At 41.6% G+C, this 22,542-nt stretch overlaps 6 protein-coding genes across 6 annotated transcripts; all 6 read right to left on the reverse strand.

Moving 5' to 3' along the window:
* Window positions 1-14: 14 nt before the first annotated feature.
* Window positions 15-5,344, reverse strand: LOC142949802 (E3 ubiquitin-protein ligase TRIM21-like). Its single transcript, XM_076091638.1, has 2 exons — window positions 5,244-5,344; window positions 15-2,501 (listed from the first exon to the last, which is right to left on the reverse strand). Exon 2 carries the CDS (start codon window positions 2,490-2,492, stop codon window positions 852-854), a length of 1,641 nt encoding a protein of 546 aa, XP_075947753.1. The 5' UTR covers window positions 2,493-2,501; window positions 5,244-5,344; the 3' UTR covers window positions 15-851.
* Window positions 5,345-5,916: 572 nt separating this feature from the next.
* LOC142949797 (E3 ubiquitin-protein ligase TRIM21-like) lies at window positions 5,917-8,697 on the reverse strand. The gene is made up of 2 exons (XM_076091634.1): window positions 8,575-8,697; window positions 5,917-8,364 (listed from the first exon to the last, which is right to left on the reverse strand). Exon 2 carries the CDS (start codon window positions 8,353-8,355, stop codon window positions 6,715-6,717), a length of 1,641 nt encoding a protein of 546 aa, XP_075947749.1. The 5' UTR covers window positions 8,356-8,364; window positions 8,575-8,697; the 3' UTR covers window positions 5,917-6,714.
* A 525-nt stretch (window positions 8,698-9,222) lies between these two features.
* LOC142949805 (E3 ubiquitin-protein ligase TRIM39-like) lies at window positions 9,223-12,289 on the reverse strand. Its single transcript, XM_076091642.1, has 2 exons — window positions 11,909-12,289; window positions 9,223-11,694 (listed from the first exon to the last, which is right to left on the reverse strand). Exon 2 carries the CDS (start codon window positions 11,683-11,685, stop codon window positions 10,057-10,059), a length of 1,629 nt encoding a protein of 542 aa, XP_075947757.1. The 5' UTR covers window positions 11,686-11,694; window positions 11,909-12,289; the 3' UTR covers window positions 9,223-10,056.
* Window positions 12,290-12,556: 267 nt separating this feature from the next.
* On the reverse strand, window positions 12,557-15,382 carry LOC142949796 (E3 ubiquitin-protein ligase TRIM21-like). The gene is made up of 2 exons (XM_076091633.1): window positions 15,258-15,382; window positions 12,557-15,043 (listed from the first exon to the last, which is right to left on the reverse strand). The coding sequence occupies exon 2, from the start codon at window positions 15,032-15,034 to the stop codon at window positions 13,394-13,396; it is 1,641 nt and encodes a 546-aa protein (XP_075947748.1). The 5' UTR covers window positions 15,035-15,043; window positions 15,258-15,382; the 3' UTR covers window positions 12,557-13,393.
* A 523-nt stretch (window positions 15,383-15,905) lies between these two features.
* On the reverse strand, window positions 15,906-18,698 carry LOC142949804 (E3 ubiquitin-protein ligase TRIM21-like). Its single transcript, XM_076091640.1, has 2 exons — window positions 18,597-18,698; window positions 15,906-18,383 (listed from the first exon to the last, which is right to left on the reverse strand). The coding sequence occupies exon 2, from the start codon at window positions 18,372-18,374 to the stop codon at window positions 16,743-16,745; it is 1,632 nt and encodes a 543-aa protein (XP_075947755.1). The 5' UTR covers window positions 18,375-18,383; window positions 18,597-18,698; the 3' UTR covers window positions 15,906-16,742.
* Window positions 18,699-19,244: 546 nt separating this feature from the next.
* On the reverse strand, window positions 19,245-22,049 carry LOC142949800 (E3 ubiquitin-protein ligase TRIM21-like). The gene is made up of 2 exons (XM_076091637.1): window positions 21,861-22,049; window positions 19,245-21,731 (listed from the first exon to the last, which is right to left on the reverse strand). The coding sequence occupies exon 2, from the start codon at window positions 21,720-21,722 to the stop codon at window positions 20,082-20,084; it is 1,641 nt and encodes a 546-aa protein (XP_075947752.1). The 5' UTR covers window positions 21,723-21,731; window positions 21,861-22,049; the 3' UTR covers window positions 19,245-20,081.
* Window positions 22,050-22,542: the final 493 nt, after the last annotated feature.

The raw sequence follows: 22,542 nt of genomic DNA on the forward strand, positions 1-22,542 counted from the left end.
AAAACGTCAACGGCTTCTTCTTCTTCTGCACAGGATTTTACTGCAGTGATACTTTACAGCAGAGTCATTTCATTCATTACAAAACATGTTTTCATTCACTTTACAGCATCTGTTGTAGTCCCTGACATATATCAACCTTTTCTGTCTTTTAGGAACGAGGTTGAGGACTCAGTGCTGGACTAGGTCACTGGTATAAAATAACCTGTCATGGAAACCTTTTAAAACCAACGTAATCTGGTAATTATAGTACTCAAACACAGGCTGAACAGCCATCCAACGTGCTTTATGTAAAACATCCAACAGAAAATAATGAAAGAAAAGAAAAGCCAACGAAATGATAATTAAAATAAATGTATATCAGCACCATTATATCCAAAGCCCAGGAATTTACATACTAAAATCAATATTATTCATCACTACATTGTTGAGTACACCAGTAAACAAATCTATAAATGTGTCTTTAAGAAGCAACACCATAAACAAATAATCCACATTTTAACAGTGAACTCTTCCAGTTCATGTTCTCACTTCTTATGACACACTGAGTGACAGAATAACACAAAAGAGAAAGTAATGACCAATCACATCCAGATGAAAACAAGTTTACACCAAACATTACCACTCAATATGTACGTTTGTTACCATAAATGATAATACATCTTCATCCACCTGTTATTGTTTGTTTAGTTCTTATGTCTTTAATTGAATCACATCCTCGTGATGACTGTATGAAAACTTTGTCTGCTATATATTTACTTTGTGGACATGATATATGGAAAGATTCATTCAATATGTGGATGTTTCGCTGGCAACGCTTCATTGCTCAATTAGTTGCCGATCATAAAAAAAGATCAGACAGTTTGATTGACAGGAGAGATGATCAGAGGTGCAGAGTTTTTACCACCATCATTAAGACTAGGACTGAAGTACGGGAAGAGTTTCTCAGTGAAGGAGCAGCCAGTGAAGGAGTAGATAAGAGCTGCAGCATCTACGTCATAGAAGGAGACCAGACCCTCCTCATAATCCACAAACACCCCCACCTTCTGAAGCTGAGACTTCAGAGAGAGAAGAACTGAAGGGCCAGCAAGAGCTTTGTACTCATTTCCATTCCTCAACCATACAGCCCAGTAACCATTCTGAGGCCTCAGTGTGATGTTTCCCTTCCTGCTGATCGACTCTCTGGCCACTCCTAAATCCCACGCAGTCTTTCCTTTAACTTGAACCTCAAAGTAAAATCTGCCTGAAGAAAAGCTCTTCTTTCCTAAAACACAGCTACAATTAGAAAATCTCTCTGGGTTGTTTGGGAGATTCTTCTTCATGGCACCATGTTTCACTTGTTTCCCATCATCAGACAGGATGAGATAAGGATAAGCTGTATCAGGATCAAGAGTCACATCCACTGCAAACTTCTGGATCCTCTTCAGCTTAGCCTCATCGAACAGCTTCTTCATCTCTCTACTGAGCGTCTCCTCCAGCTGAACCACAGCTCTCCTCACAGTCCCCTCATATGAAGGTGGATGGACGCTGACCTCTGTCCAGTCCTTGGTGGACGGAGCAGCTTTCAGGTACGGGAAGCTTTGAAGGAGGTGAACGTGGTCTTCAGAGAGTGAGACCTGAACCACCTCAGCGCTTCTCTTCTTCAGCTCAGAGATTTCCTGTTCCAGCTCTTTGATGAAAGCTTCGGCCTGTTTTTCTTTTCTTTTCTGCGTCTCTTTGATCGTGTCGATGAGCTCGTTCAGTCTTCTCTCAACAGACTCCTTCAGATGAGTGAAGACCTGAACACCTTCTGCTTTCTCTCTGTCTGCATCTTCCTCACTGAGGTCGACTGAGTGTTTGATCTCCTGAATCTTCAGTCGTCTCTTCTGGATCATCTGCTGAATTTCAGCCTCTGTCTTCTTCAGCTCGACCTTCTTTCCTTCACATTCTTCTTTCAGAGGAACAAACTCGTGCGTCTTATGATCTAAAACGGGACAAAGCATACAGACACATGTCTGGTCGGTCTTACAGAACAGCTCCAGAGGTTTATCGTGCTTCGTACACATCCTGTCTTCCAGGTTCTCCACAGGGTCGATCAGCTGATGTCTTTTCAGGCCTGACATTGTCAGATGAGGCTCCAGGTGAGTCTCACAGTAGGAGGCCAGACACACCAGGCAGGACTTCAGGGCCTTCAGTTTGGTTCCAGTGCAGACGTCACAGGGAACTTCTCCTGGTTTGGACTCTTGTTGCTCTGAGCTGCTGGTTTTCTGTTGAGGTGACTGCATGAACTGAACAACCATCTCAGAGAATAAAGCGTTGACGTGCAGCTGAGGTCTTGTGTTGAAACCCTCTTTACACATGGGACACTGGCATCTGTCACTAGTATTCCAGTGTTCATTGATGCAGTTTTTGCAGAAGTTGTGTCCACATGATGTGGTGACTGGATCAGTGAACACATCCAGACAGATGGAGCACAGGAACTGATCTTCAGACAGCAGATTGCTGGCAGCAGACATATCTACTCACTGAGAACAAAAGAGAAAGAGGGAAAAACATTTCAATTACAGGAGTCTTGAATCATTTTTAATTTGCAATAGCAAAAGTACACAAATGCACACTAGTGATTCTATGAGGTTGTAATGCTCACAACTCACCAGGAAACAAAATTATTAAATTGATGAATGCAGAGAGAACTTTGGTATTCTTAAAACTTCACCAGTAGCGGTGGAAAACTATTATCTTCTGTATGGCGGCTGTTTAAATAAATCTAAGACTCAGATTGTCAGGCTCAGCTCTTTATCCTCAGACTCAGGTTTTTATGGTCAAAGCCAGTGCTCAACACTTTTTTTTGGGGATTCCCAATTTGATTCAATAAAATCAAGGACAAATAAGCAAGAATACTGAAACACCTGCACCACCTACAAGGCTTTCTTCATACATATTTTAAAAACACAAATTATTTTAGTACCAGAAGCTTCAACTAAGGGGAGTATGGACATGTATTTTAATAAATTCATTACTGATAGACCAGAGAAGTCTGAACAGTAATTCATTGTTTATTTTGTGTTAATTATTTGTTTGTTTGTGTTTCTTGACATCAGCTTGATATCAGTGGACACTTGGAAGCTCTGATCAGTCAGAGGCGGGAACTTAGTTCAACCCAAGGCGGCCAATGGCAGACTTATACCCACAGTCTACATCCGGTGAGATAAATTAGGAATCCTGCTATGGCGAAGGCATGCCCTACTCCAGTTGGCTTCACTGGTTAGATTGGTTAGGTTTAGGCATGAGGAGTGAGATAGGTTAGGGTTAGGGCAGGGGTCGGCAACCCGCGGCTCCGAAGCCGCATGCGGCTCTTCAGCCCCTCCGTTGTGGCTCCCTGAGTCTACATCCACACTAATACGTTTTTGTTTTAAATGATCTCTGTCCACACGGCGTTTCAGCATCTTTTTCGAGATGATCTCCGTCCAGACTAAGACGCCTGAAAACGAATATCACTTGACTATTCACGAACACTGGGCATCTGGCGGGTATCGATGTAAACAGGAAGTAGATTGATTGCTTAGTTTAAAAAATACGACAGAGTAATAAAGTATTCTTTAATAATGAAAGGTTGTTTGATACTTAAGATCTTCCTCTAAAATCTTCCTCTATAAACTCAAACAGACACAGTTCGTGGAAAGTTTTAGAAGTTTTACTTTTCAGACTTAGTTGCAACGCTGCAGGTCTTTCTCTCTCTCACACATCAAACTTACTTTAAAATGAACACTTACACATAATGGTTTACTAGATTATGGGTCCATAAATGTGGTCAACACACGTCTCTCACTCGTTTCCTCAGTTTCGTTGTCTGTTGTCACTCGTAGCTCTGCTGGTGTCTGAAGTCTCTGTCCTACTGGAGAGCAATAAATGTTTTGTTCCTTTATAGTTTATGTGTGGACTTCCCAATAGTTAAGAAATAATAAGAATAAACAATAATAAGAAAAGGAAAGTCGTCCGTTTTGTGTCCGCCCTCCTCAAAGCCACTAACTGTGACTTCAGACGGCCGCTCCGTAGGTCTGATAACGCCGTTGGACACGTAGCTCGCTAATCGCTCCAATAACAGCTGCTTCCTCTGCAGAAATGCAGACTTTAACTGAACAACAGCCGCTAGTAAAGACAACAAGGTCAGCAACGCCTGTAATCAGTTGTCCATGTTAAATTAACCTGGTAGTCGATCGATAATCAATGCTGTTGTTGTTTGTGATCTTCCGGGAAAGGGTCACGTGATAGGGGCGTGACGAATCAGGGAAGGACACGTTGTGACTGCTAAGAACCAATCAAGTAGTGAACACGTGATCGTTTCCAAATGTATGCGTTTACGGCGTCCACACAAAGAGGCAACTCCGGAGTTTTCAAACTTATCCATTCTCGGGAGCGTTTTCAAACTTATCCGTCCTCGGGAGCGTTTTCAAACTCCTCCGTTTTCGGTGCTCGAAAACTCCGGCGTAGTGTGGACACTCAGTGTAAACGTAGAAAAACATATGCGTCTTCAAATGGAAACGTAGTAGTGTGGACATGGCCTCATCAGGCTTTGACAAAAAATAACATGGAAATAAATAACGGTTATTTTTATTTTATTTTTTGCACAGTGGACAATCTTTCAAAGGGAACAACTCTTATCTTGGAGTTTGAGGTGATACCTTCACTGAAAATAGCAATAGAATGCCAAGAATTGTCTTTGTTCTTGTTCTATAATTTCATAAATACAACAAACTATAGTTTTTGTTTATATAATATAACTATATATAAAACTTTATAAGCTGTGATATCAAATAGCTTTTGCGGCTCCAGACGAATTTTATTTGGTGGAAAATAGGGCAAAATGGCTCTTTGGATATAAAGGTTACCGAACCCTGGACGAGGGTAAGAATATCAGAGTAAGCGAATCAGAGGCAGAGTAGTGAGGGTCATGCCTTCGCAATATAAATAAATATATATATATATTGCATATGGTGATTCAGACTAGGTGAGCATACAGTGTAACTATTCACAAGGTTACAGTTTAGAGGACTGTTAACACACACTTTACTCTGGACCAACAGACCACTTATGCCAGGCTGCTATATGGCATGAAACGTAAAAGTGTGATCACTGTAGAATTAGGGAAGGTCATTTAAAATGATGTCCCACTTATCTGAAACGTTTGACTATTATGAAAAAAAACGAGATTTAAGTTTTGTGTTACTGATTGTTGAAATACAGTAAATATTATAAACTGTACTCACCAGTGTTTGAGAAAGACTCCGGTCTATTGTTGAAGAAAGACCTGGTGAACTTCAGACAGAAACCCAGAGACGTGTCTCGACTTCAGCCCTGCTGTCGCGCTGACAGTTTTATCTGAGGAGTGTGACGTTGAAGCTCTCCTCTTGCCAGTGTTGCTCAACCTCTTATTGCTGCTTATTTGTGAGGTTTTATTGCCTCCTTCAGATATGAACATGATTTTAGTGATATACATATGACACAAAGGAATTTATTTTTTAAGGAGCAAAGCGACGATGGACCTGGGTTTGTTGCAGATGTTTCACTTTTGATATTTTCAGTTGTAGAAGCAAATTTTTTCAAGTTATTCAAACATACAAAACAAGACAACAGTCCCTTCGCAGTGCTCTGCAACAATCCCACTGTCAGTCCAAAGTTCAGCTCAGTGCGTAGCCTGTTTGTTCACCTTTTCATGCATCAAAACTTTATCAACCATCAATAAATGTAAATTTAACAAAAGCAAAACATAACAACCCTGATATTTATCCATCCTTCGCTCTCTCTGTTGTGTAAAGAAGGTTCAATCTAAAACATACTATATTGTGTTATTGATAATAATAAAGCTTATTTATACAACACATATCAAAGCCAACAGGAAAGTGTTTCACAGGCATAAAAAGAACAAAGGATAGCATACAATGCAGATAAGCACACATTTATTTTCATATATAGACACATGAATAAATCTGAACCTGCAAACTACAAGTAGTCTACAGATCAGATCAACAGGATGTAACTTTCTATACCATTCATAGTTTCAGGTGATTATACACGGATTAAAACATAGTTATGAATATTCAATTCCATTGCTGCCAATGAATCCCCCTTAATGTTACACACTGTTCCTTTAACATAATATCATTTGAGAAAGACATCCTCCCTGTTAACATCGAGATATGTAGAGAGCTATACCCACAGTCCACACCGAGAAAGTAAGATCGTATATGAAAACTAAAATAACTGTAAATCAGTACAAATGCAACCTTTATCCAGTAATTTACATTCTAAAGGCAAATCAACTTATCACTGCATCGCTGAGCATATTAGACAGATCTTTTAGATCTTTTTAAGAAGCCTTTCAATACAAATCAAATCCACCCTTAGTGAAGAATACTTTTATGGTATAACCCTGAAGCTGCATGAGTGACACAAATTATTAAGTACTGACAAATCATATTCAGATGAAAACGAGTTACATGTGATATTATCACTAAATATGCTCATTTATTACCATAAATTACATAAATTATTTTTATCTCAAAATTGATCTTGGTTTGTTCTTTTAATTTATTTGCGTCCATAGTATTAACCGCTGTGTCATTATTGCAGTATGAAAACTTTGTCTGGTGTATATTTACACTGTGGACGTAGAAAGACTAATTTAATGCGGATATGAATTGTTGGCAATGCATTATTGTTCAATCATAAAAAAGAAGATCATGCAGTTTGATTCACAGGAGAGATGGTCAAAGGGGTGAAGTGTTTACCAGAATCATTAACACCAGGACAGAAGTATGGGAAGAGTTTCTCAGTGAAGGAGCAGCCAGTGAAGGAGTAGATAAGAGCTGCAGCATCTACGTCATAGAAGGAGACCAGACCCTCCTCATAATCCACAAACACCCCCACCTTCTGAAGCTGAGACTTCAGCGAGAGAAGAACTGAAGGGCCAGCAGCAGCTTTGTACTCATTTCCATTTCTCAAACATATAGCCCAGTAACCATCATCAGGACTCATTGTGATGTTTCCCTTCCTGTTGATTGACTCTCTGGCCACTCCTAAATTCCATTCAGTCTTTCCTTTAACTTCAACCTCAAAGTAAAATCTGCCAGAAGAGAAACTCTGCTTTCCCAGGACAAAAACACAGCAAGAAAATCTCTCTGGGTTGTTTGGGAGTTTCTTCGTCACGTCACCATGTTTCACTTGTTTCCCATCATCAGACAGGATGAGTTGAGGATGAGCTGTATCAGGATCAAGAGTCACATCCACTGCAAACTTCTGGACCCTCTTCAGCTCAGCTTTAACCAGCTTCTTCATCTCTATACTGAGCATCTCCTCCAGCTGAACCACAGCTCTCACCACAGTCTCCTCATACGATGGAGGAACACTGACCTTTGTCCAGTCCTTGGTGGGTGGTGGGTGGTGGATGTTTGAGGACTGAACACTCTGGAGAAGATGGAGGTGGTCTTCAGAGAGTGAGACCTGAACCACCTCAGTGCTTCTCTTCATCAGCTCAGAGATTTCCTGTTCCAGCTCTTTGATGAAAGCTTCGGCCTGTTTCTCTGTCGTTCTCTGCTTCTCTTCTATTGTTTTGATGAGCTCATTCAGTCTTCTCTCAACAGACTCCTTCAGATCAGTAAAGACCTGAACACCTTCTGCTTTCTCTCTGTCTGCATCTTCCTCACTGAGATCGACTGAGTGTTTGATCTCCTGAATCTTCAGTCGTCTCTTCTGGATCATCTGCTGAATTTCAGCCTCTGTCTTCTTCAGCTCCACCTTCTTTCCTTCATATTCTTCTTTCAGAGGAACAACATCATGCATCTTGTGGTCTAAAACGGTGCAGAGCATGCAGACACATGTCTGGTCGGTCTTACAGAACAGCTCCAGAGGTTTATCGTGCTTCGTACACATCCTGTCTTCCAGGTTCTCCACAGGGTCGATCAGCTGATGTCTTTTCAGACGTGACATTGTCAGATGAGGCTCCAGGTGAGTCTCACAGTAGGAGACCAGACACACCAGGCAGGACTTCAGGGCCTTCAGTTTGGTTCCAGTGCAGACGTCACAGGGAACTTCTCCTGGTTTGGACTCTTGTTGCTCTGAGCTGCTGGTTTTCTGTTGAGCTGACTGTCTGAACTGAGCAACCATCTCAGAGATGAAGGTGTTGATCCTCAAATCCGGTCTTGTGTTGAAACCCTCTTTACACATGGGACACTGGCATCTGTCACTAGTATTCCAGTGTTCATTGATGCAGTTTTTGCAGAAGTTGTGTCCACATGGTGTCGTAACTGGATCAGTGAACACATCCAGACAGATGGAGCACAGAAACTGATCTTCAGATGACAGATTGCTGGCAGCAGACATATCTACACACTGAGAACAAAAGAGAAAGCGTGACCGGTTTTAGTACATCATTAATAATTCGATTTTTAGTTTCATTTGACTTAACTTCTTGTCAGTCTTCACTTAAGGCCATCTGACCAGTGTCATAATAGAATTAAAAGAGTGTAACTTGTTTGATTAGAGCTGTGAGTTTTGTGTTAAAGCTATTGAAACACAGTAAATATTATCAGCTGCACTCACCAGTGTTTGTGTCAGTTGTTGAGAAAGTCCTGACGAACAAAGTGGAATATTTCTTTAGACAGAAACACAGAGACTTGTCTCGACTGCAGCTCTGCCTTCACTCTGACAAACATTAAGTTTCACTTCAGGAACGTGACATTGAAGCTCCGCCTCTTACAGCAAATTTGTTTGTGAGGGTGTGTTTCCTCCTTCAGGGTGTGACATGAGTTTAGTTACAGACATTTGGCAGAAGAGGAGTTTATTCTCTAGGGAAACTATTAAGTCTTTTTTATCTTCCTTTTCCTGCAGCCACCAGAACCCTTTTCACAAGAAGAAGTCAGTCCTACATGTAAAGATATATTTTTGGGTCGACAGGAAACAGAAGTCCCCTTACAGTCCTCTTCAGCTCTGCAGCGATCTTACTGTCAGTCCACAGTTCAGCTCACTGTTTGTCCTGTAATGTTGTAACCTTCTCTTATTGATATTGTACTAAATCAGACCAGGAAGTTGAGTCGTGTGCAGTCTGTTCATGCCTTTAACAAACGCTCCTCCCTGTGATGTGCGCTGTGCTGACATCTACTGGTCACAGGAGGGAAACACACCACACCTGTGAGCACTTTGGTGATTTTATAGACAAGACTCCAGTTTTAAAATAAAAACGTCAACGGCTTCTTCTTCTTCTGCACAGGATTTTACTGCAGTGATACTTTACAGCAGAGTCATTTCATTCATTACAAAACATGTTTTCATTCACTTTACAGCATCTGTTGTAGTCCCTGACATATATCAACCTTTTCTGTCTTTTAGGAACGAGGTTGAGGACTCAGTGCTGGACTAGGTCACTGGTATAAAATAACCTGTCATGGAAACCTTTTAAAACCAACGTAATCTGGTAATTATAGTACTCAAACACAGGCTGAACAGCCATCCAACGTGCTTTATGTAAAACATTCAACAGAAAATAATGAAAGAAAAGAAAAGCCAACGAAATGCTAATTAAAATAAATGTATATCAGCACCATTATATCCACAGCCCAGGAATTTACATACTAAAATCAATATTATTCATCACATTATTGAGTACACCAGTAAACAAATCTATAAATGTGTCTTTAAGAAGCAACACCATAAACAAATAATCCACATTTTAACAGTGAACTCTTCCAGTTCATGTTCTCACTTCTTATGACACACTGAGTGACAGAACAACACAAAAGAGAAAGTAATGACCAATCACATCCAGATGAAAACAAGTTTACACCAAACATTACCACTCAATATGTACGTTTGTTACCATAAATGATAATACATCTTCATCCACCTGTTATTGTTTGTTTAGTTCTTGTGTCTTTAATTGAGTCACATCCTCGTGATGACTGTATGAAAACTTTGTCTGCTATATATTTACTTTGTGGACATGATATATGGAAAGATTCATTCAATATGTGGATGTTTCGCTGGCAACGCTTCATTGCTCAATCAGTTGCCGATCATAAAAAAAGATCAGATAGTGACTTCGATAGGACAGATGATCAGAGGGGCGGTGTTTTTACCACCATAATTAACAAAGAAGTATGGGAAGAGTTTCTCATTGAAGGAGCAGCCAGTGAAGGAGTAGATAAGAGCTGCAGCATCTACGTCATAGAAGGAGACCAGACCCTCCTCATAATCCACAAACACCCCCACCTTCTGAGGCTGAGACTTCAGAGAGAGAAGAACTGAAGGGTTAGCAGCAGCTTTGTACTCATTTCCATTTCTCAAAAATATAGTCCAGTAACCATCATGAGGACTCAGTGTGATGTCTCTCTTCCTGTTGATCGACTCTCTGGCCACTCCTAAATCCCATTCAGTCTTTCCTTTAACTTGAACCTCAAAGTAAAATCTGCCTGAAAAGAAACTCTGCTTTCCTAAAACACAGTTGAAAAAAGAAAATCTCTCTGGGTTGTTTGGGAGATTCTTCGTCACATTACCATGTTTCACTTGTTTTCCATCAGCAGACAAGATGAGTTGAGGATGATCTGTATCAGGATCAAGAGTCACATCCACTGCAAACTTCTGGATCCTCTTCAGCTCAGCTTCAAGTAGCGTCTTCATCTCTCTACTGAGCGTCTCCTCCAGCTGAACCACAGCTCTCACCACAGTCCCCTCATACGATGGAGGAACACTGACCTTTGTCCAGTCCTTCAAGGATGGAGCAGCTTTAAGGGACGGGAAGCTTTGGAGAAGATGGAGGTGGTCTTCAGTGTGTGAGAGCTTCTCCGCCTCAGTGCTTCTCTTCTTCAGCTCAGAGATTTCCTGTTCCAGCTCTTTGATGGAGTCTTCAGCCTGTTTCTTAGTCGTTCTCTGCTTCTCTTCTATTGTTTTGATGAGCTCATTCAATCTTCTCTCAACAGACTCCTTCAGATCAGTGAAGACCTGAACACCTTCTGCTTTCTCTCTGTCTGCATCTTCCTCACTGAGGTCGACTGAGTGTTTGATCTCCTGAATCTTCAGTCGTCTCTTCTGGATCATCTGCTGAATTCCAGCCTCTGTCTTCTTCAGCTCGACCTTCTTTCCTTCATATTCTTCTTTCAGAGGAACAACATCATGCGTCTTGTGGTCTAAAACAGTGCAGAGCATGCAGACACATGTCTGGTCGGTCTTACAGAACAGCTCCAGAGGTTTATCGTGCTTCGTACACATCCTGTCTTCCAGGTTCTCCACAGGGTCGATCAGCTGATGTCTTTTCAGGCGTGAAGCTATCAGATGAGGCTCCAGGTGAGTCTCACAGTAGGAGACCAGACACACCAGGCAGGACTTCAGGGCCTTCAGTTTGGTTCCAGTGCAGACGTCACAGGGAACTTCTCCTGGTTTGGACTCTTGTTGCTCTGAGCTGCTGGTTTTCTGTTGAGCTGACTGTCTGAACTGAGCAACCATGTCAGAGATGAAGGTGTTGACCCTCAAATCCGGTCTTGTGTTGAAAACCTCTTTACACATGGGACACTGGCATCTGTCACTAGTATTCCAGTGTTCATTGATGCAGTTTTTGCAGAAGTTGTGTCCACATGATGTGGCGACTGGATCAGTGAACACATCCAGACAGATGGAGCACAGGAACTGATCTTCAGATGACAGATTGCTGGCAGCAGACATATCGACACACTGAGAACAAAAGAGAAAGCGTGACTAAAAAAGGTTGAAGTACATCATTAATTATTAGATTTTTAGTTTCAAATGACTTAACTTCTTGTCAGTCTTCACTTAAGGCCATCTGACCAGTGTCATAATAGAATTAAGAGTGTAACTTGTTTGATTAGAGCTGTGAGTTTTGTGTTAAAGCTATTGAAACACAGTAAATATTATCAGCTGCACTCACCAGTGTTTGTGTCAGTTGTTGAGAAAGTCCTGACGAACAAAGTGTAATATTTCTTCAGACAGAAACACAGAGACTTGTCTCGACTGCAGCTCTGCCTTCACTCTGACAAACATTAAGTTTCACTTCAGGAACGTGACGTTGAAGCTCCGCCTCTTACAGCAGCTCTGTTTGTGAGGGTGTGTTTCCTCCTTCAGGGTGTGACATGAGTTTAGTTACAGACATTTGGCAGAAGATGAGTTTATTCTCTAGGGAAACTATTAAGTCTTTTTTATCTTCCTTTTCCTGCAGCCACCAGAACCCTTTTCACAAGAAGAAGTCAGTCCTACATGTAAAGATATATTTTTGGGTCGACAGGAAACAGAAGTCCCCTTACAGTCCTCTTCAGCTCTGCAGCAATCTTACTGTCAGTCCACAGTTCAGCTCACTGTTTGTCCTGTAATGTTGTAACCTTCTCTTATTGATATTGTACTAAATCAGACCAGGAAGTTGAGTCGTGTGCAGTCTGTTCATGCCTTTAACAAACGCTCCTCCCTGTGATGTGCGCTGTGCTGACATCTACTGGTCACAGGAGGGAAACACACCACACCTGTGAGCACTTTGGTGATTTTATAGACAAGACTCCAGTTTCAAAATAAAAACGTCAACGGCTTCTTCTTCTTCTGCACAGGATTTTACTGCAGTGATACTTTACAGCAGAGTCATTTCATTCATTACAAAACATGTTTTCATTCACTTTACAGCATCTGTTGTAGTCCCTGACATATATCAACCTTTTCTGTCTTTTAGGAACGAGGTTGAGGACTCAGTGCTGGACTAGGTCACTGGTATAAAATAACCTGTCATGGAAACCTTTTAAAACCAACGTAATCTGGTAATTATAGTACTCAAACACAGGCTGAACAGCCATCCAACGTGCTTTATGTAAAACATCCAACAGAAAATAATGAAAGAAAAGAAAAGCCAACGAAATGCTAATTAAAATAAATGTATATCAGCACCATTATATCCACAGCCCAGGAATTTACATACAAAAATCAATATTACTCATCACTACATTGTTGAGTGCACCAGTAAACAAATCTATAAATGTGTCTTTAAGAAGCAACACCATAAACAAATAATCCACATTTTAACAGTGAACTCTTCCAGTTCATGTTCTCACTTCTTATGACACACTGAGTGACAGAATAACACAAAAGAGAAAGTAATGAACAATCACATCCAGATGAAAACAAGTTTACACCAAACATTACCACTCAATATGTACGTTTGTTACCATAAATGATAATACATCTTCATCCACCTGTTATTGTTTGTTTAGTTCTTGTGTCTTTAATTGAGTCACATCCTCGTGATGACTGTATGAAAACTTTGTCTGCTATATATTTACTTTGTGGACATGATATATGGAAAGATTCATTCAATATGTGGATGTTTCGCTGGCAACGCTTCATTGCTCAATTAGTTGCCGATCATCAAAAAAGATCAGACGGTTTGATTGACAGGAGAGATGATCAGAGGGGCAGAGTTTTTACCACCATCATTAGCACCAGGACTGAAGTATGGGAAGAGTTTCTCAGTGAAGGAGCAGCCAGTGAAGGAGTAGATAAGAGCTGCAGCATCTACGTCATAGAAGGAGACCAGACCCTCCTCATAATCCACAAACACCCCCACCTTCTGAAGCTGAGACTTCAGAGAGAGAAGGACTGAAGGGCCAGTAGCAGCTTTGTACTCATTTCCATTTCTCAAAAATACAGCCCAGTAACCATTCTGAGGCCTCAGTGTGATTTTTCCCTTCCTGTTGATCGACTCTCTGGCCACTCCTAAATCCCACGCAGTCTTTCCTTTAACTTGAACCTCAAAGTAAAATCTGCCAGAAGAGAAACTCTTCTTTCCTAAAACACAGCTACAATCAGAAAATCTCTCTGGGTTGTTTGGGAGATTCTTCTTCATGGCACCATGTTTCACTTGTTTCCCATCAGCAGACAAGATGAGTTGAGGATGATCTGTATCAGGATCAAGAGTCACATCCACTGCAAACTTCTGGATCCTCTTCAGCTCAGCTTCAACCAGCTTCTTCATCTTTGTACTGAGCGTCTCCTCCAGCTGAACCACAGCTCTCACTACAGTCCCCTCATACGATGGAGGAACACTGACCTTTGTCCAGTCCTTGGTGGGTGGTGGATGGTGGATGTTTGAGGACTTAACACTCTGGAGAAGATGGAGGTGGTCTTCAGAGAGTGAGAGCTGAACCACCTCAGTGCTTCTCTTCTTCAGCTCAGAGATTTCCTGTTCCAGCTCTTTGATGAAAGCTTCGGCCTGTTTCTCTGTTGTTTTCTGCTTCTCTTTGATCGTGTTGATGAGCTCATTCAGTCTTCTCTCAACAGACTCCTTCAGATCAGTGAAGACCTGAACACCTTCTGCTTTCTCTCTGTCTGCATCTTCCTCACTGAGGTCGACTGAGTGTTTGACCTCCTGAATCTTCAGTCGTCTCTTCTGGATCATCTGCTGAATTTCAGCCTCTGTCTTCTTCAGCTCGACCTTCTTTCCTTCATATTCTTCTTTCAGAGGAACAAACTTGTGCATCTTATGATCTAAAACGGGACAAAGCGTGCAAACACATGTCTGGTCGGTCTTACAGAACAGCTCCAGAGGTTTATCGTGCTTCGTACACATCCTGTCTTCCAGGTTCTCCACAGGGTCGATCAGCTGATGTCTTTGCAGACGTGAAGCTGTCAGATGAGGCTCCAGGTGAGTCTCACAGTAGGAGGCCAGACACACCAGGCAGGACTTCAGGGCCTTCAGTTTGGTTCCAGTGCAGACGTCACAGGGAACTTCTCCTGGTTTGGACTCTTGTTGCTCTGAGCTGCTGGTTTTCTGTTGAGCTGACTGTCTGAACTGAGCAACCATCTCAGAGATGAAAGTGTTGATCCTCAAATCCGGTCTTGTGTTGAAAACCTCTTTACACATGGGACACTGGCATCTGTCACTAGTATTCCAGTGTTCATTGATGCAGTTTTTGCAGAAGTTGTGTCCACATGGTGTGCTGACTGGATCAGTGAACACATCCAGACAGATGGAGCACAGAAACTGATCTTCAGATGACAGATTGCTGGCAGCAGACATATCTACTCACTGAGAACAAAAGAGAAAGCGTGACTAAAAAAGGTTTAAGTACATCATTAATTATTAGATTTTTAGTTTCATTTGACTTAACTTCTTTTCAGTCTTCACTTAAGGCCATCTGACCAGTGTCATAATAGAATTAAGAGTGTAACTTGTTTGATTAGAGTTGTGAGTTTTGTGTTAAAGCTATTGAAACACAGTAAATATTATCAGCTGCACTCACCAGTGTTTGTGTCAGTTGTTGAGAAAGTCCTGACCAACAAAGTGTAATATTTCTTCAGACAGAAACACAGAGACTTGTCTTGACTGCAGCTCTGACTTCACTCTGACAAACATTAAGTTTCACTTCAGGAACGTGACGTTGAAGCTCCGCCTCTTACAGCAGCTCTGTTTGTGAGGGTGTGTTTCCTCCTTCAGGGTGTGACATGAGTTTAGTTACAGACATTTGGCAGAAGAGGAGTTTATTCTCCAGGGAAACTATTAAGTCTTTTTTATTTTCCTTTTCCTGCAGCCACCAGAACCCTTTTCACAAGAAGAAGTCAGTCCTACATGTAAAGATATATTTTTGGGTCGACAGGAAACAAAAGTCCCCTTACAGTCCTCTTCAGCTCTGCAGCAATCTTACTGTCAGTCCACAGTTCAGCTCACTGTTTGTCCTGTAATGTTGTAACCTTCTCTTATTGATGTTGTACTAAATCAGACCAGGAAGTTGAGTCGTGTGCAGTCTGTTCATGCCTTTAACAAACGCTCCTCCCTGTGATGTGCGCTGTGCTGACATCTACTGGTCACAGGAGGGAAACACACCACACCTGTGAGCACTTTGGTGATTTTATAGACAAGACTCCAGTTTCAAAATAAAAACGTCAACGGCTTCTTCTTCTTCTGCACAGGATTTTACTGCAGTGATACTTTACAGCAGAGTCATTTCATTCATTACAAAACATGTTTTCATTCACTTTACAGCATCTGTTGTAGTCCCTGACATATATCAACCTTTTCTGTCTTTTAGGAACGAGGTTGAGGACTCAGTGCTGGACTAGGTCACTGGTATAAAATAACCTGTCATGGAAACCTTTTAAAACCAACGTAATCTGGTAATTATAGTACTCAAACACAGGCTGAACAGCCATCCAACGTGCTTTATGTAAAACATTCAACAGAAAATAATGAAAGAAAAGAAAAGCCAACGAAATGATAATTAAAATAAATGTATATCAGCACCATTATATCCACAGCCCAGGAATTTACATACTAAAAGCAATATTACTAATCACTACATTGTTGAGTACACCAGTAAACAAATCTATAAATGTGTCTTTAAGAAGCAACACCATAAACAAATAATCCACATTTTAACAGTGAACTCTTCCAGTTCATGTTCTCACTTCTTATGACACACTGAGTGACAGAATAACACAAAAGAGAAAGTAATGACCAATCACATCCAGATGAAAACAAGTTTACACCAAACATTACCACTCAATATGTACGTTTGTTACCATAAATGAAAATACATCTTCATCCACCTGTTATTGTTTGTTTAGTTCTTATGTCTTTAATTGAGTCACATCCTCGTGATGACTGTATGAAAACTTTGTCTGCTATATATTTACTTTGTGGACATGATATATGGAAAGATTCATTCAATATGTGGATGTTTCGCTGGCAACGCTTCATTGCTCAATTAGTTGCCGATCATAATAAAAGATCAGACAGTTTGATTGACAGGAGAGATGATCAGAGGGGTGGTGTTTTTACCACCATAATTAACAAAGAAGAATGGGAAGAGTTTCTCAGTGAAGGAGCAGCCAGTGAAGGAGTAGATAAGAGCTGCAGCATCTACGTCATAGAAGGAGACCAGACCCTCCTCATAATCCACAAACACCCCCACCTTCTGAGGCCGAGACTTCAGAGAGAGTAGGACATGGTCGTCCTCAACGGCTTTGTACTTATTTCCATTTCTCAACCCTATGGTCCAGTAACCATTCTGAGGACTCAGTCTGATGAATCCCTTCCTGTTGATCGACTCTCTGGCCACTCCTAAATCCCATACAGTCTTTCCTTTAACTTGAACCTCAAAGTAAAATCTGCCAGAAAAGAAACTCTGCTTTCCTAAAACACAGTTGAAAAAATTAAATCTCTCTGGGTTGTTTTGGAGATTCTTCATCACATTACCATGTTTCACTTGTTTTCCATCATCAGACAGGATAAGTTTAGGATGAGCTGTATCAGGATCAAGAGTCACATCCACTGCAAACTTCTGGATCCTCTTCAGCTCAGCTTCAGCAAGCAGCTTCTTCATCTCTCGACTGAGCGTCTCCTCCAGCTGAACCACAGCTCTCCTCACAGTCTCCTCATACGATGGAGCAACACTGACCTTTGTCCAGTCTTTCAAGGAAGGAGCAGCTGTCAGGGACGGGAAGCTTTGGAGAAGATGGAGGTGATCTTCAGAGTGTGAGAGCTTCTCCACTTCAGTACTTCTCTTCTTCAGCTCAGAGATTTCCTGTTCCAGCTCTTTGATGGAGTCTTCAGCCTGTTTCTTTGTCATTTTCTGCTTCTCTTCTATTGTTTTGATGAGCTCATTCAGTCCTCTCTCAACAGACTCCTTCAGATCAGTGAAGACCTGAACACCTTCTGCTATCTCTCTGTCTGCATCTTCCTCACTGAGGTCGACTGAGTGTTTGATCTCCTGAATCTTCAGTCGTCTCTTCTGGATCATCTGCTGAATTTCAGCCTCAGTCTTCTTCAGCTCGACCTTCTTTCCTTCATATTCTTCTTTCAGAGGAACAAACTCGTGCATCTTATGATCTAAAACAGGGCAGAGCATGCAGACACACGTCTGGTCGGTCTTACAGAACAGCTCCAGAGGTTTATCGTGCTTCGTACACATCCTGTCTTCCAGGTTCTCCACAGGGTCGATCAGCTGATGTCTTTTCAGGCCTGACATTGTCAGATGAGGCTCCAGGTGAGTCTCACAGTAGGAGACCAGACACACCAGGCAGGACTTCAGGGCCTTCAGTTTGGTTCCAGTGCAGACGTCACAGGGAACTTCTCCTGGTTTGGACTCTTGTTGCTCTGAGCTGCTGGTTTTCTGTTGAGCTGACTGTCTGAACTGAGCAACCATCTCAGAGAACAAAGTGTTGACCCTCAAATCCGGTCTTGTGTTGAAACCCTCTTTACACATGGGACACTGGCATCTGTCACTAGTATTCCAGTGTTCATTGATGCAGTTTTTGCAGAAGTTGTGTCCACATGGTGTGCTGACTGGATCAGTGAACACATCCAGACAGATGGAGCACAGAAACTGATCTTCAGATGACAGATTGCTGGCAGCAGACATATCTACTCACTGAGAACAAAAGAGAAAGCGTGACCGGTTTTAGTACATCATAAATAATTAGATTTTTAGTTTCATTTGACTTAACTTCTTGTCAGTCTTCACTTAAGGCCATCTGACCAGTGTCATAATAGAATTAAAAGAGTGTAACTTCCTGTTTGATTAGAGTTGTGAGTTTTGTGTTAAAGCTATTGAAACACAGTAAATATTATCAGCTGCACTCACCAGTGTTTGTGTCAGTTGTTGAGAAAGTCCTGACGAACAAAGTGGAATATTTCTTTAGACAGAAACACAGAGACTTATCTCGACTGCAGCTCTGCCTTCACTCTGACAAACATTAAGTTTCACTTCAGGAACGTGACATTGAAGCTCCGCCTCTTACAGCAAATTTGTTTGTGAGGGTGTGTTTCCTCCTTCAGTGTGTGACATGAGTTTAGTTACAGACATTTGGCAGAAGAGGAGTTTATTCTCTAGGGAAACTATTAAGTCTTTTTTATCTTCCTTTTCCTGCAGCCACCAGAACCCTTTTCACAAGAAGAAGTCAGTCCTACATGTAAAGATATATTTTTGGGTCGACAGGAAACAGAAGTCCCCTTACAGTCCTCTTCAGCTCTGCAGCGATCTTACTGTCAGTCCACAGTTCAGCTCACTGTTTGTCCTGTAATGTTGTAACCTTCTCTTATTGATATTGTACTAAATCAGACCAGGAAGTTGAGTCGTGTGCAGTCTGTTCATGCCTTTAACAAACGCTCCTCCCTGTGATGTGCGCTGTGCTGACATCTACTGGTCACAGGAGGGAAACACACCACACCTGTGAGCACTTTGGTGATTTTATAGACAAGACTCCAGTTTCAAAATAAAAACGTCAACGGCTTCTTCTTCTTCTGCACAGGATTTTACTGCAGTGATACTTTACAGCAGAGTCATTTCATTCATTACAAAACATGTTTTCATTCACTTTACAGCATCTGTTGTAGTCCCTGACATATATCAACCTTTTCTGTCTTTTAGGAACGAGGTTGAGGACTCAGTGCTGGACTAGGTCACTGGTATAAAATAACCTGTCATGGAAACCTTTTAAAACCAACGTAATCTGGTAATTATAGTACTCAAACACAGGCTGAACAGCCATCCAACGTGCTTTATGTAAAACATTCAACAGAAAATAATGAAAGAAAAGAAAAGCCAACGAAATGCTAATTAAAATAAATGTATATCAGCACCATTATATCCAAAGCCCAGGAATTTACATACTAAAAGCAATATTACTAATCACTACATTGTTGAGTACACCAGTAAACAAATCTATAAATGTGTCTTTAAGAAGCAACACCATAAACAAATAATCCACATTTTAACAGTGAACTCTTCCAGTTCATGTTCTCACTTCTTATGACACACTGAGTGACAGAATAACACAAAAGAGAAAGTAATGACCAATCACATCCAGATGAAAACAAGTTTACACCAAACATTACCACTCAATATGTACGTTTGTTACCATAAATGATAATACATCTTCATCCACCTGTTATTGTTTGTTTAGTTCTTGTGTCTTTAATCGAGTCACATCCTCGTGATGACTGTATGAAAACTTTGTCTGCTATATATTTACTTTGTGGACATGATATATGGAAAGATTAATTCAATATGTGTATGTTTCACTGGCAACGCTTCATTGTTCAATTAGTTGCCGATCATAAAAAAAGATCAGACAGTTTGATTGACAGGACAGATGATCAGAGGGGCGTTGTTTTGACCACCATCATTCCTACAGGGACTGAAGAATGGGAAGAGTTTCTCAGTGAAGGCGCAGCCAGTGAAGGAGTAGATAAGAGCTGCAGCATCTACGTCATAGAAGGAGACCAGACCCTCCTCATAATCCACAAACACCCCCACCTTCTGAGGCTGAGACTTCAGAGAGAGACGGACTGACGGGTGTGCAAGAGCTTTGTACTCATTTCCATTCCTCAACCATATGGTCCAGTAACCATCTTCAGGTATCATTGTGATTAGGCCCTTCCTGTGGACCGACTTGCTGACCACTCCTAAATTCCATTTAGCCTTCCCTTTAACCTGAACCTCAAAGTAGAATCGGCCTGAGGAGACACTCTGCCTTCCTAAGGCAAAATTATAATGAGAAAATCTCTCTGGGATGTCGGGGAGATTCTTCTTCACATTACCATGTTTCACTTGTTTCCCATCGGCAGACAGGAGGAGTTCAGGATGAGCTGTATCAGGATCAAGAGTCACATCCACTGCAAACTTCTGGATCCTCTTCAGCTCAGCCTCATCGAACAGCTTCTTCATCTCTCTACCGAGCGTCTCCTCCAGCTGATGCAAAGCTCCCACCACGGTCCCCTCATATGACGGTGGATGGACGCTGACCTCTGTCCAGTCCTTGGTGGGTGGAGCAGCTTTCAGGTACGGGAACCTTTGAAGGAGGTGAACGTGGTCTTCAGAGAGTGAGACCTGAACCACCTCAGCGCTTCTCTTCTTCAGCTCAGAGATTTCCCGTTCCAGCTCTTTGATGAAAGCTTCGGCCTGTTTCTGTGTCGTTTTCTGCTTCTCTTCTATCGTTTTGATGAGCTCGTTCAGACCTCTATCAATAGACTTCTTCAGAGAAGTGAAGACCCGAACACTTTCTGCTACCTCCATGTGGGCATTTTCCTTAATACGCTTCACTGAGTTTTTAAACACCTGAATCTTCAGTTGTCTCTTCTGGATCATCTGCTGAATTTCAGCCTCTGTCTTCTCCAGCTCTGCCTTCTTTCCTTCATATTCTACTTTCAGAGGAACAAACCTGTGCGTCTTGTGGTCTAAAGCAGGGCAGTGTGTGCAGACACACATCTGGTCGGTCTTACAGAACAGCTCCAGAGGTTTATCGTGCTTCTTACACATCCTGTCTTCCAGGTTCTTCACAGGGTCGATCAGCTGATGTCTTTTCAGACGTGAAGCTATCAGATGAGGCTCCAGGTGAGTCTCACAGTAGGAGACCAGACACACCAGGCAGGACTTCAGGGCCTTCAGTTTGGTTCCAGTGCAGACGTCACAGGGAACTTCTCCTGGTTTGGACTCTTGTTGCTCTGAGCTGCTGGCTATCTTTTGAGCTGACTGTCTGAACTGAGCAACCATCTCAGAGAACAAAGTGTTGATCCTCAAATCCGGTCTTTTGGTGAAAGCCTGATTACACAAGGGACACTGGCACTTGTTATTAGTGCTCCAGTGTTTAGTGATGCAGTTTTTGCAGAAGTTGTGTCCACATGGTGTGCTGACTGGATCAGTGAACACATCCAGACAGATGGAGCATCGGAACTGATCTTCAGATAGCAGACAGCTGACAGCAGACATATCGACACACTGAGAACAAAAGTCAAAGTCTTATCAAATGTTTTTCTACACTTGTAATTTTCAAAAAAAGAGTGTAGCTTCCTGTTTGCTTAGAGCTGCACGTTTTGAAACACGGTAAATATTATCAGCTGCACTCACCAGTATTTGGGTCAGTTGTTGAGAAAGACCTGACGAACTCAGTTTAATATTTCTTTAGACAGAAACACAGAGACTTGTCTCGACTGCAGCTCTGACAAACATTAGGTTTCATTTATGGAATGTGACGTGGAAGCTCCGCCTCCTACAGCAGCTCTGTTTGTGAGGGTGTGTTTCCTCCTTCAGGGGTTGGACATGATTATAGTTACAGACATTTGGAGCAGGATAAGTTTAACCTATAGGAATATGTTTTACTTGCTTTATCTTCTTTTGTCTGTTGTGTGAGTTTATTGCAGCTACCACAAAAAAAAGGTCAATCCCACACCAACATATATCTTAGGGTCAGCAAAGAACAGCAATTAACTACAGTCCTCCACAGCTCTGCAACTATTTGACTGTCAGTTCACAGTCCAGCTCACTGTTTGTCCTGTAATGTTCAAAATGTCTCATGTAAATCCTGTATTTTCTTCTTGTTGCTAAATCAGAGGAGGAAGTTGAAAGTCTCCTCCCTCTAAATGGAGCTGTTATCATCTCTGGTGGTCACAGGAGGGAATCACATCTGACTCATCTCAGAGAAGAACACACTAGTTTCAAAATAAAACGCTTCAGCATTACATTAATGAGCTTCATAATAACAGCGGTGTATCCAAAGATTATCGCCAGATGATCAGAATCAGCTTTATCA

The sequence above is a fragment of the Anarhichas minor genome, unplaced genomic scaffold, assembly GCF_050575085.1.
Source record: "Anarhichas minor isolate MPS153535 unplaced genomic scaffold, ASM5057508v1 ptg000014l, whole genome shotgun sequence".
Lineage (NCBI taxonomy): Eukaryota > Metazoa > Chordata > Actinopteri > Perciformes > Anarhichadidae > Anarhichas > Anarhichas minor.

Coding starts and splice junctions, on each gene's coding strand:
- LOC142949802 (XM_076091638.1), bottom strand. CDS start 2,492: ATGTCTGCTGCCAGCAATCTGCTGTCTGAAGATCAGTTCCTGTGCTCC.
- LOC142949797 (XM_076091634.1), bottom strand. CDS start 8,355: ATGTCTGCTGCCAGCAATCTGTCATCTGAAGATCAGTTTCTGTGCTCC.
- LOC142949804 (XM_076091640.1), bottom strand. CDS start 18,374: ATGTCTGCTGCCAGCAATCTGTCATCTGAAGATCAGTTTCTGTGCTCC.
- LOC142949796 (XM_076091633.1), bottom strand. CDS start 15,034: ATGTCTGCTGCCAGCAATCTGTCATCTGAAGATCAGTTTCTGTGCTCC.
- LOC142949805 (XM_076091642.1), bottom strand. CDS start 11,685: ATGTCTGCTGCCAGCAATCTGTCATCTGAAGATCAGTTCCTGTGCTCC.
- LOC142949800 (XM_076091637.1), bottom strand. CDS start 21,722: ATGTCTGCTGTCAGCTGTCTGCTATCTGAAGATCAGTTCCGATGCTCC.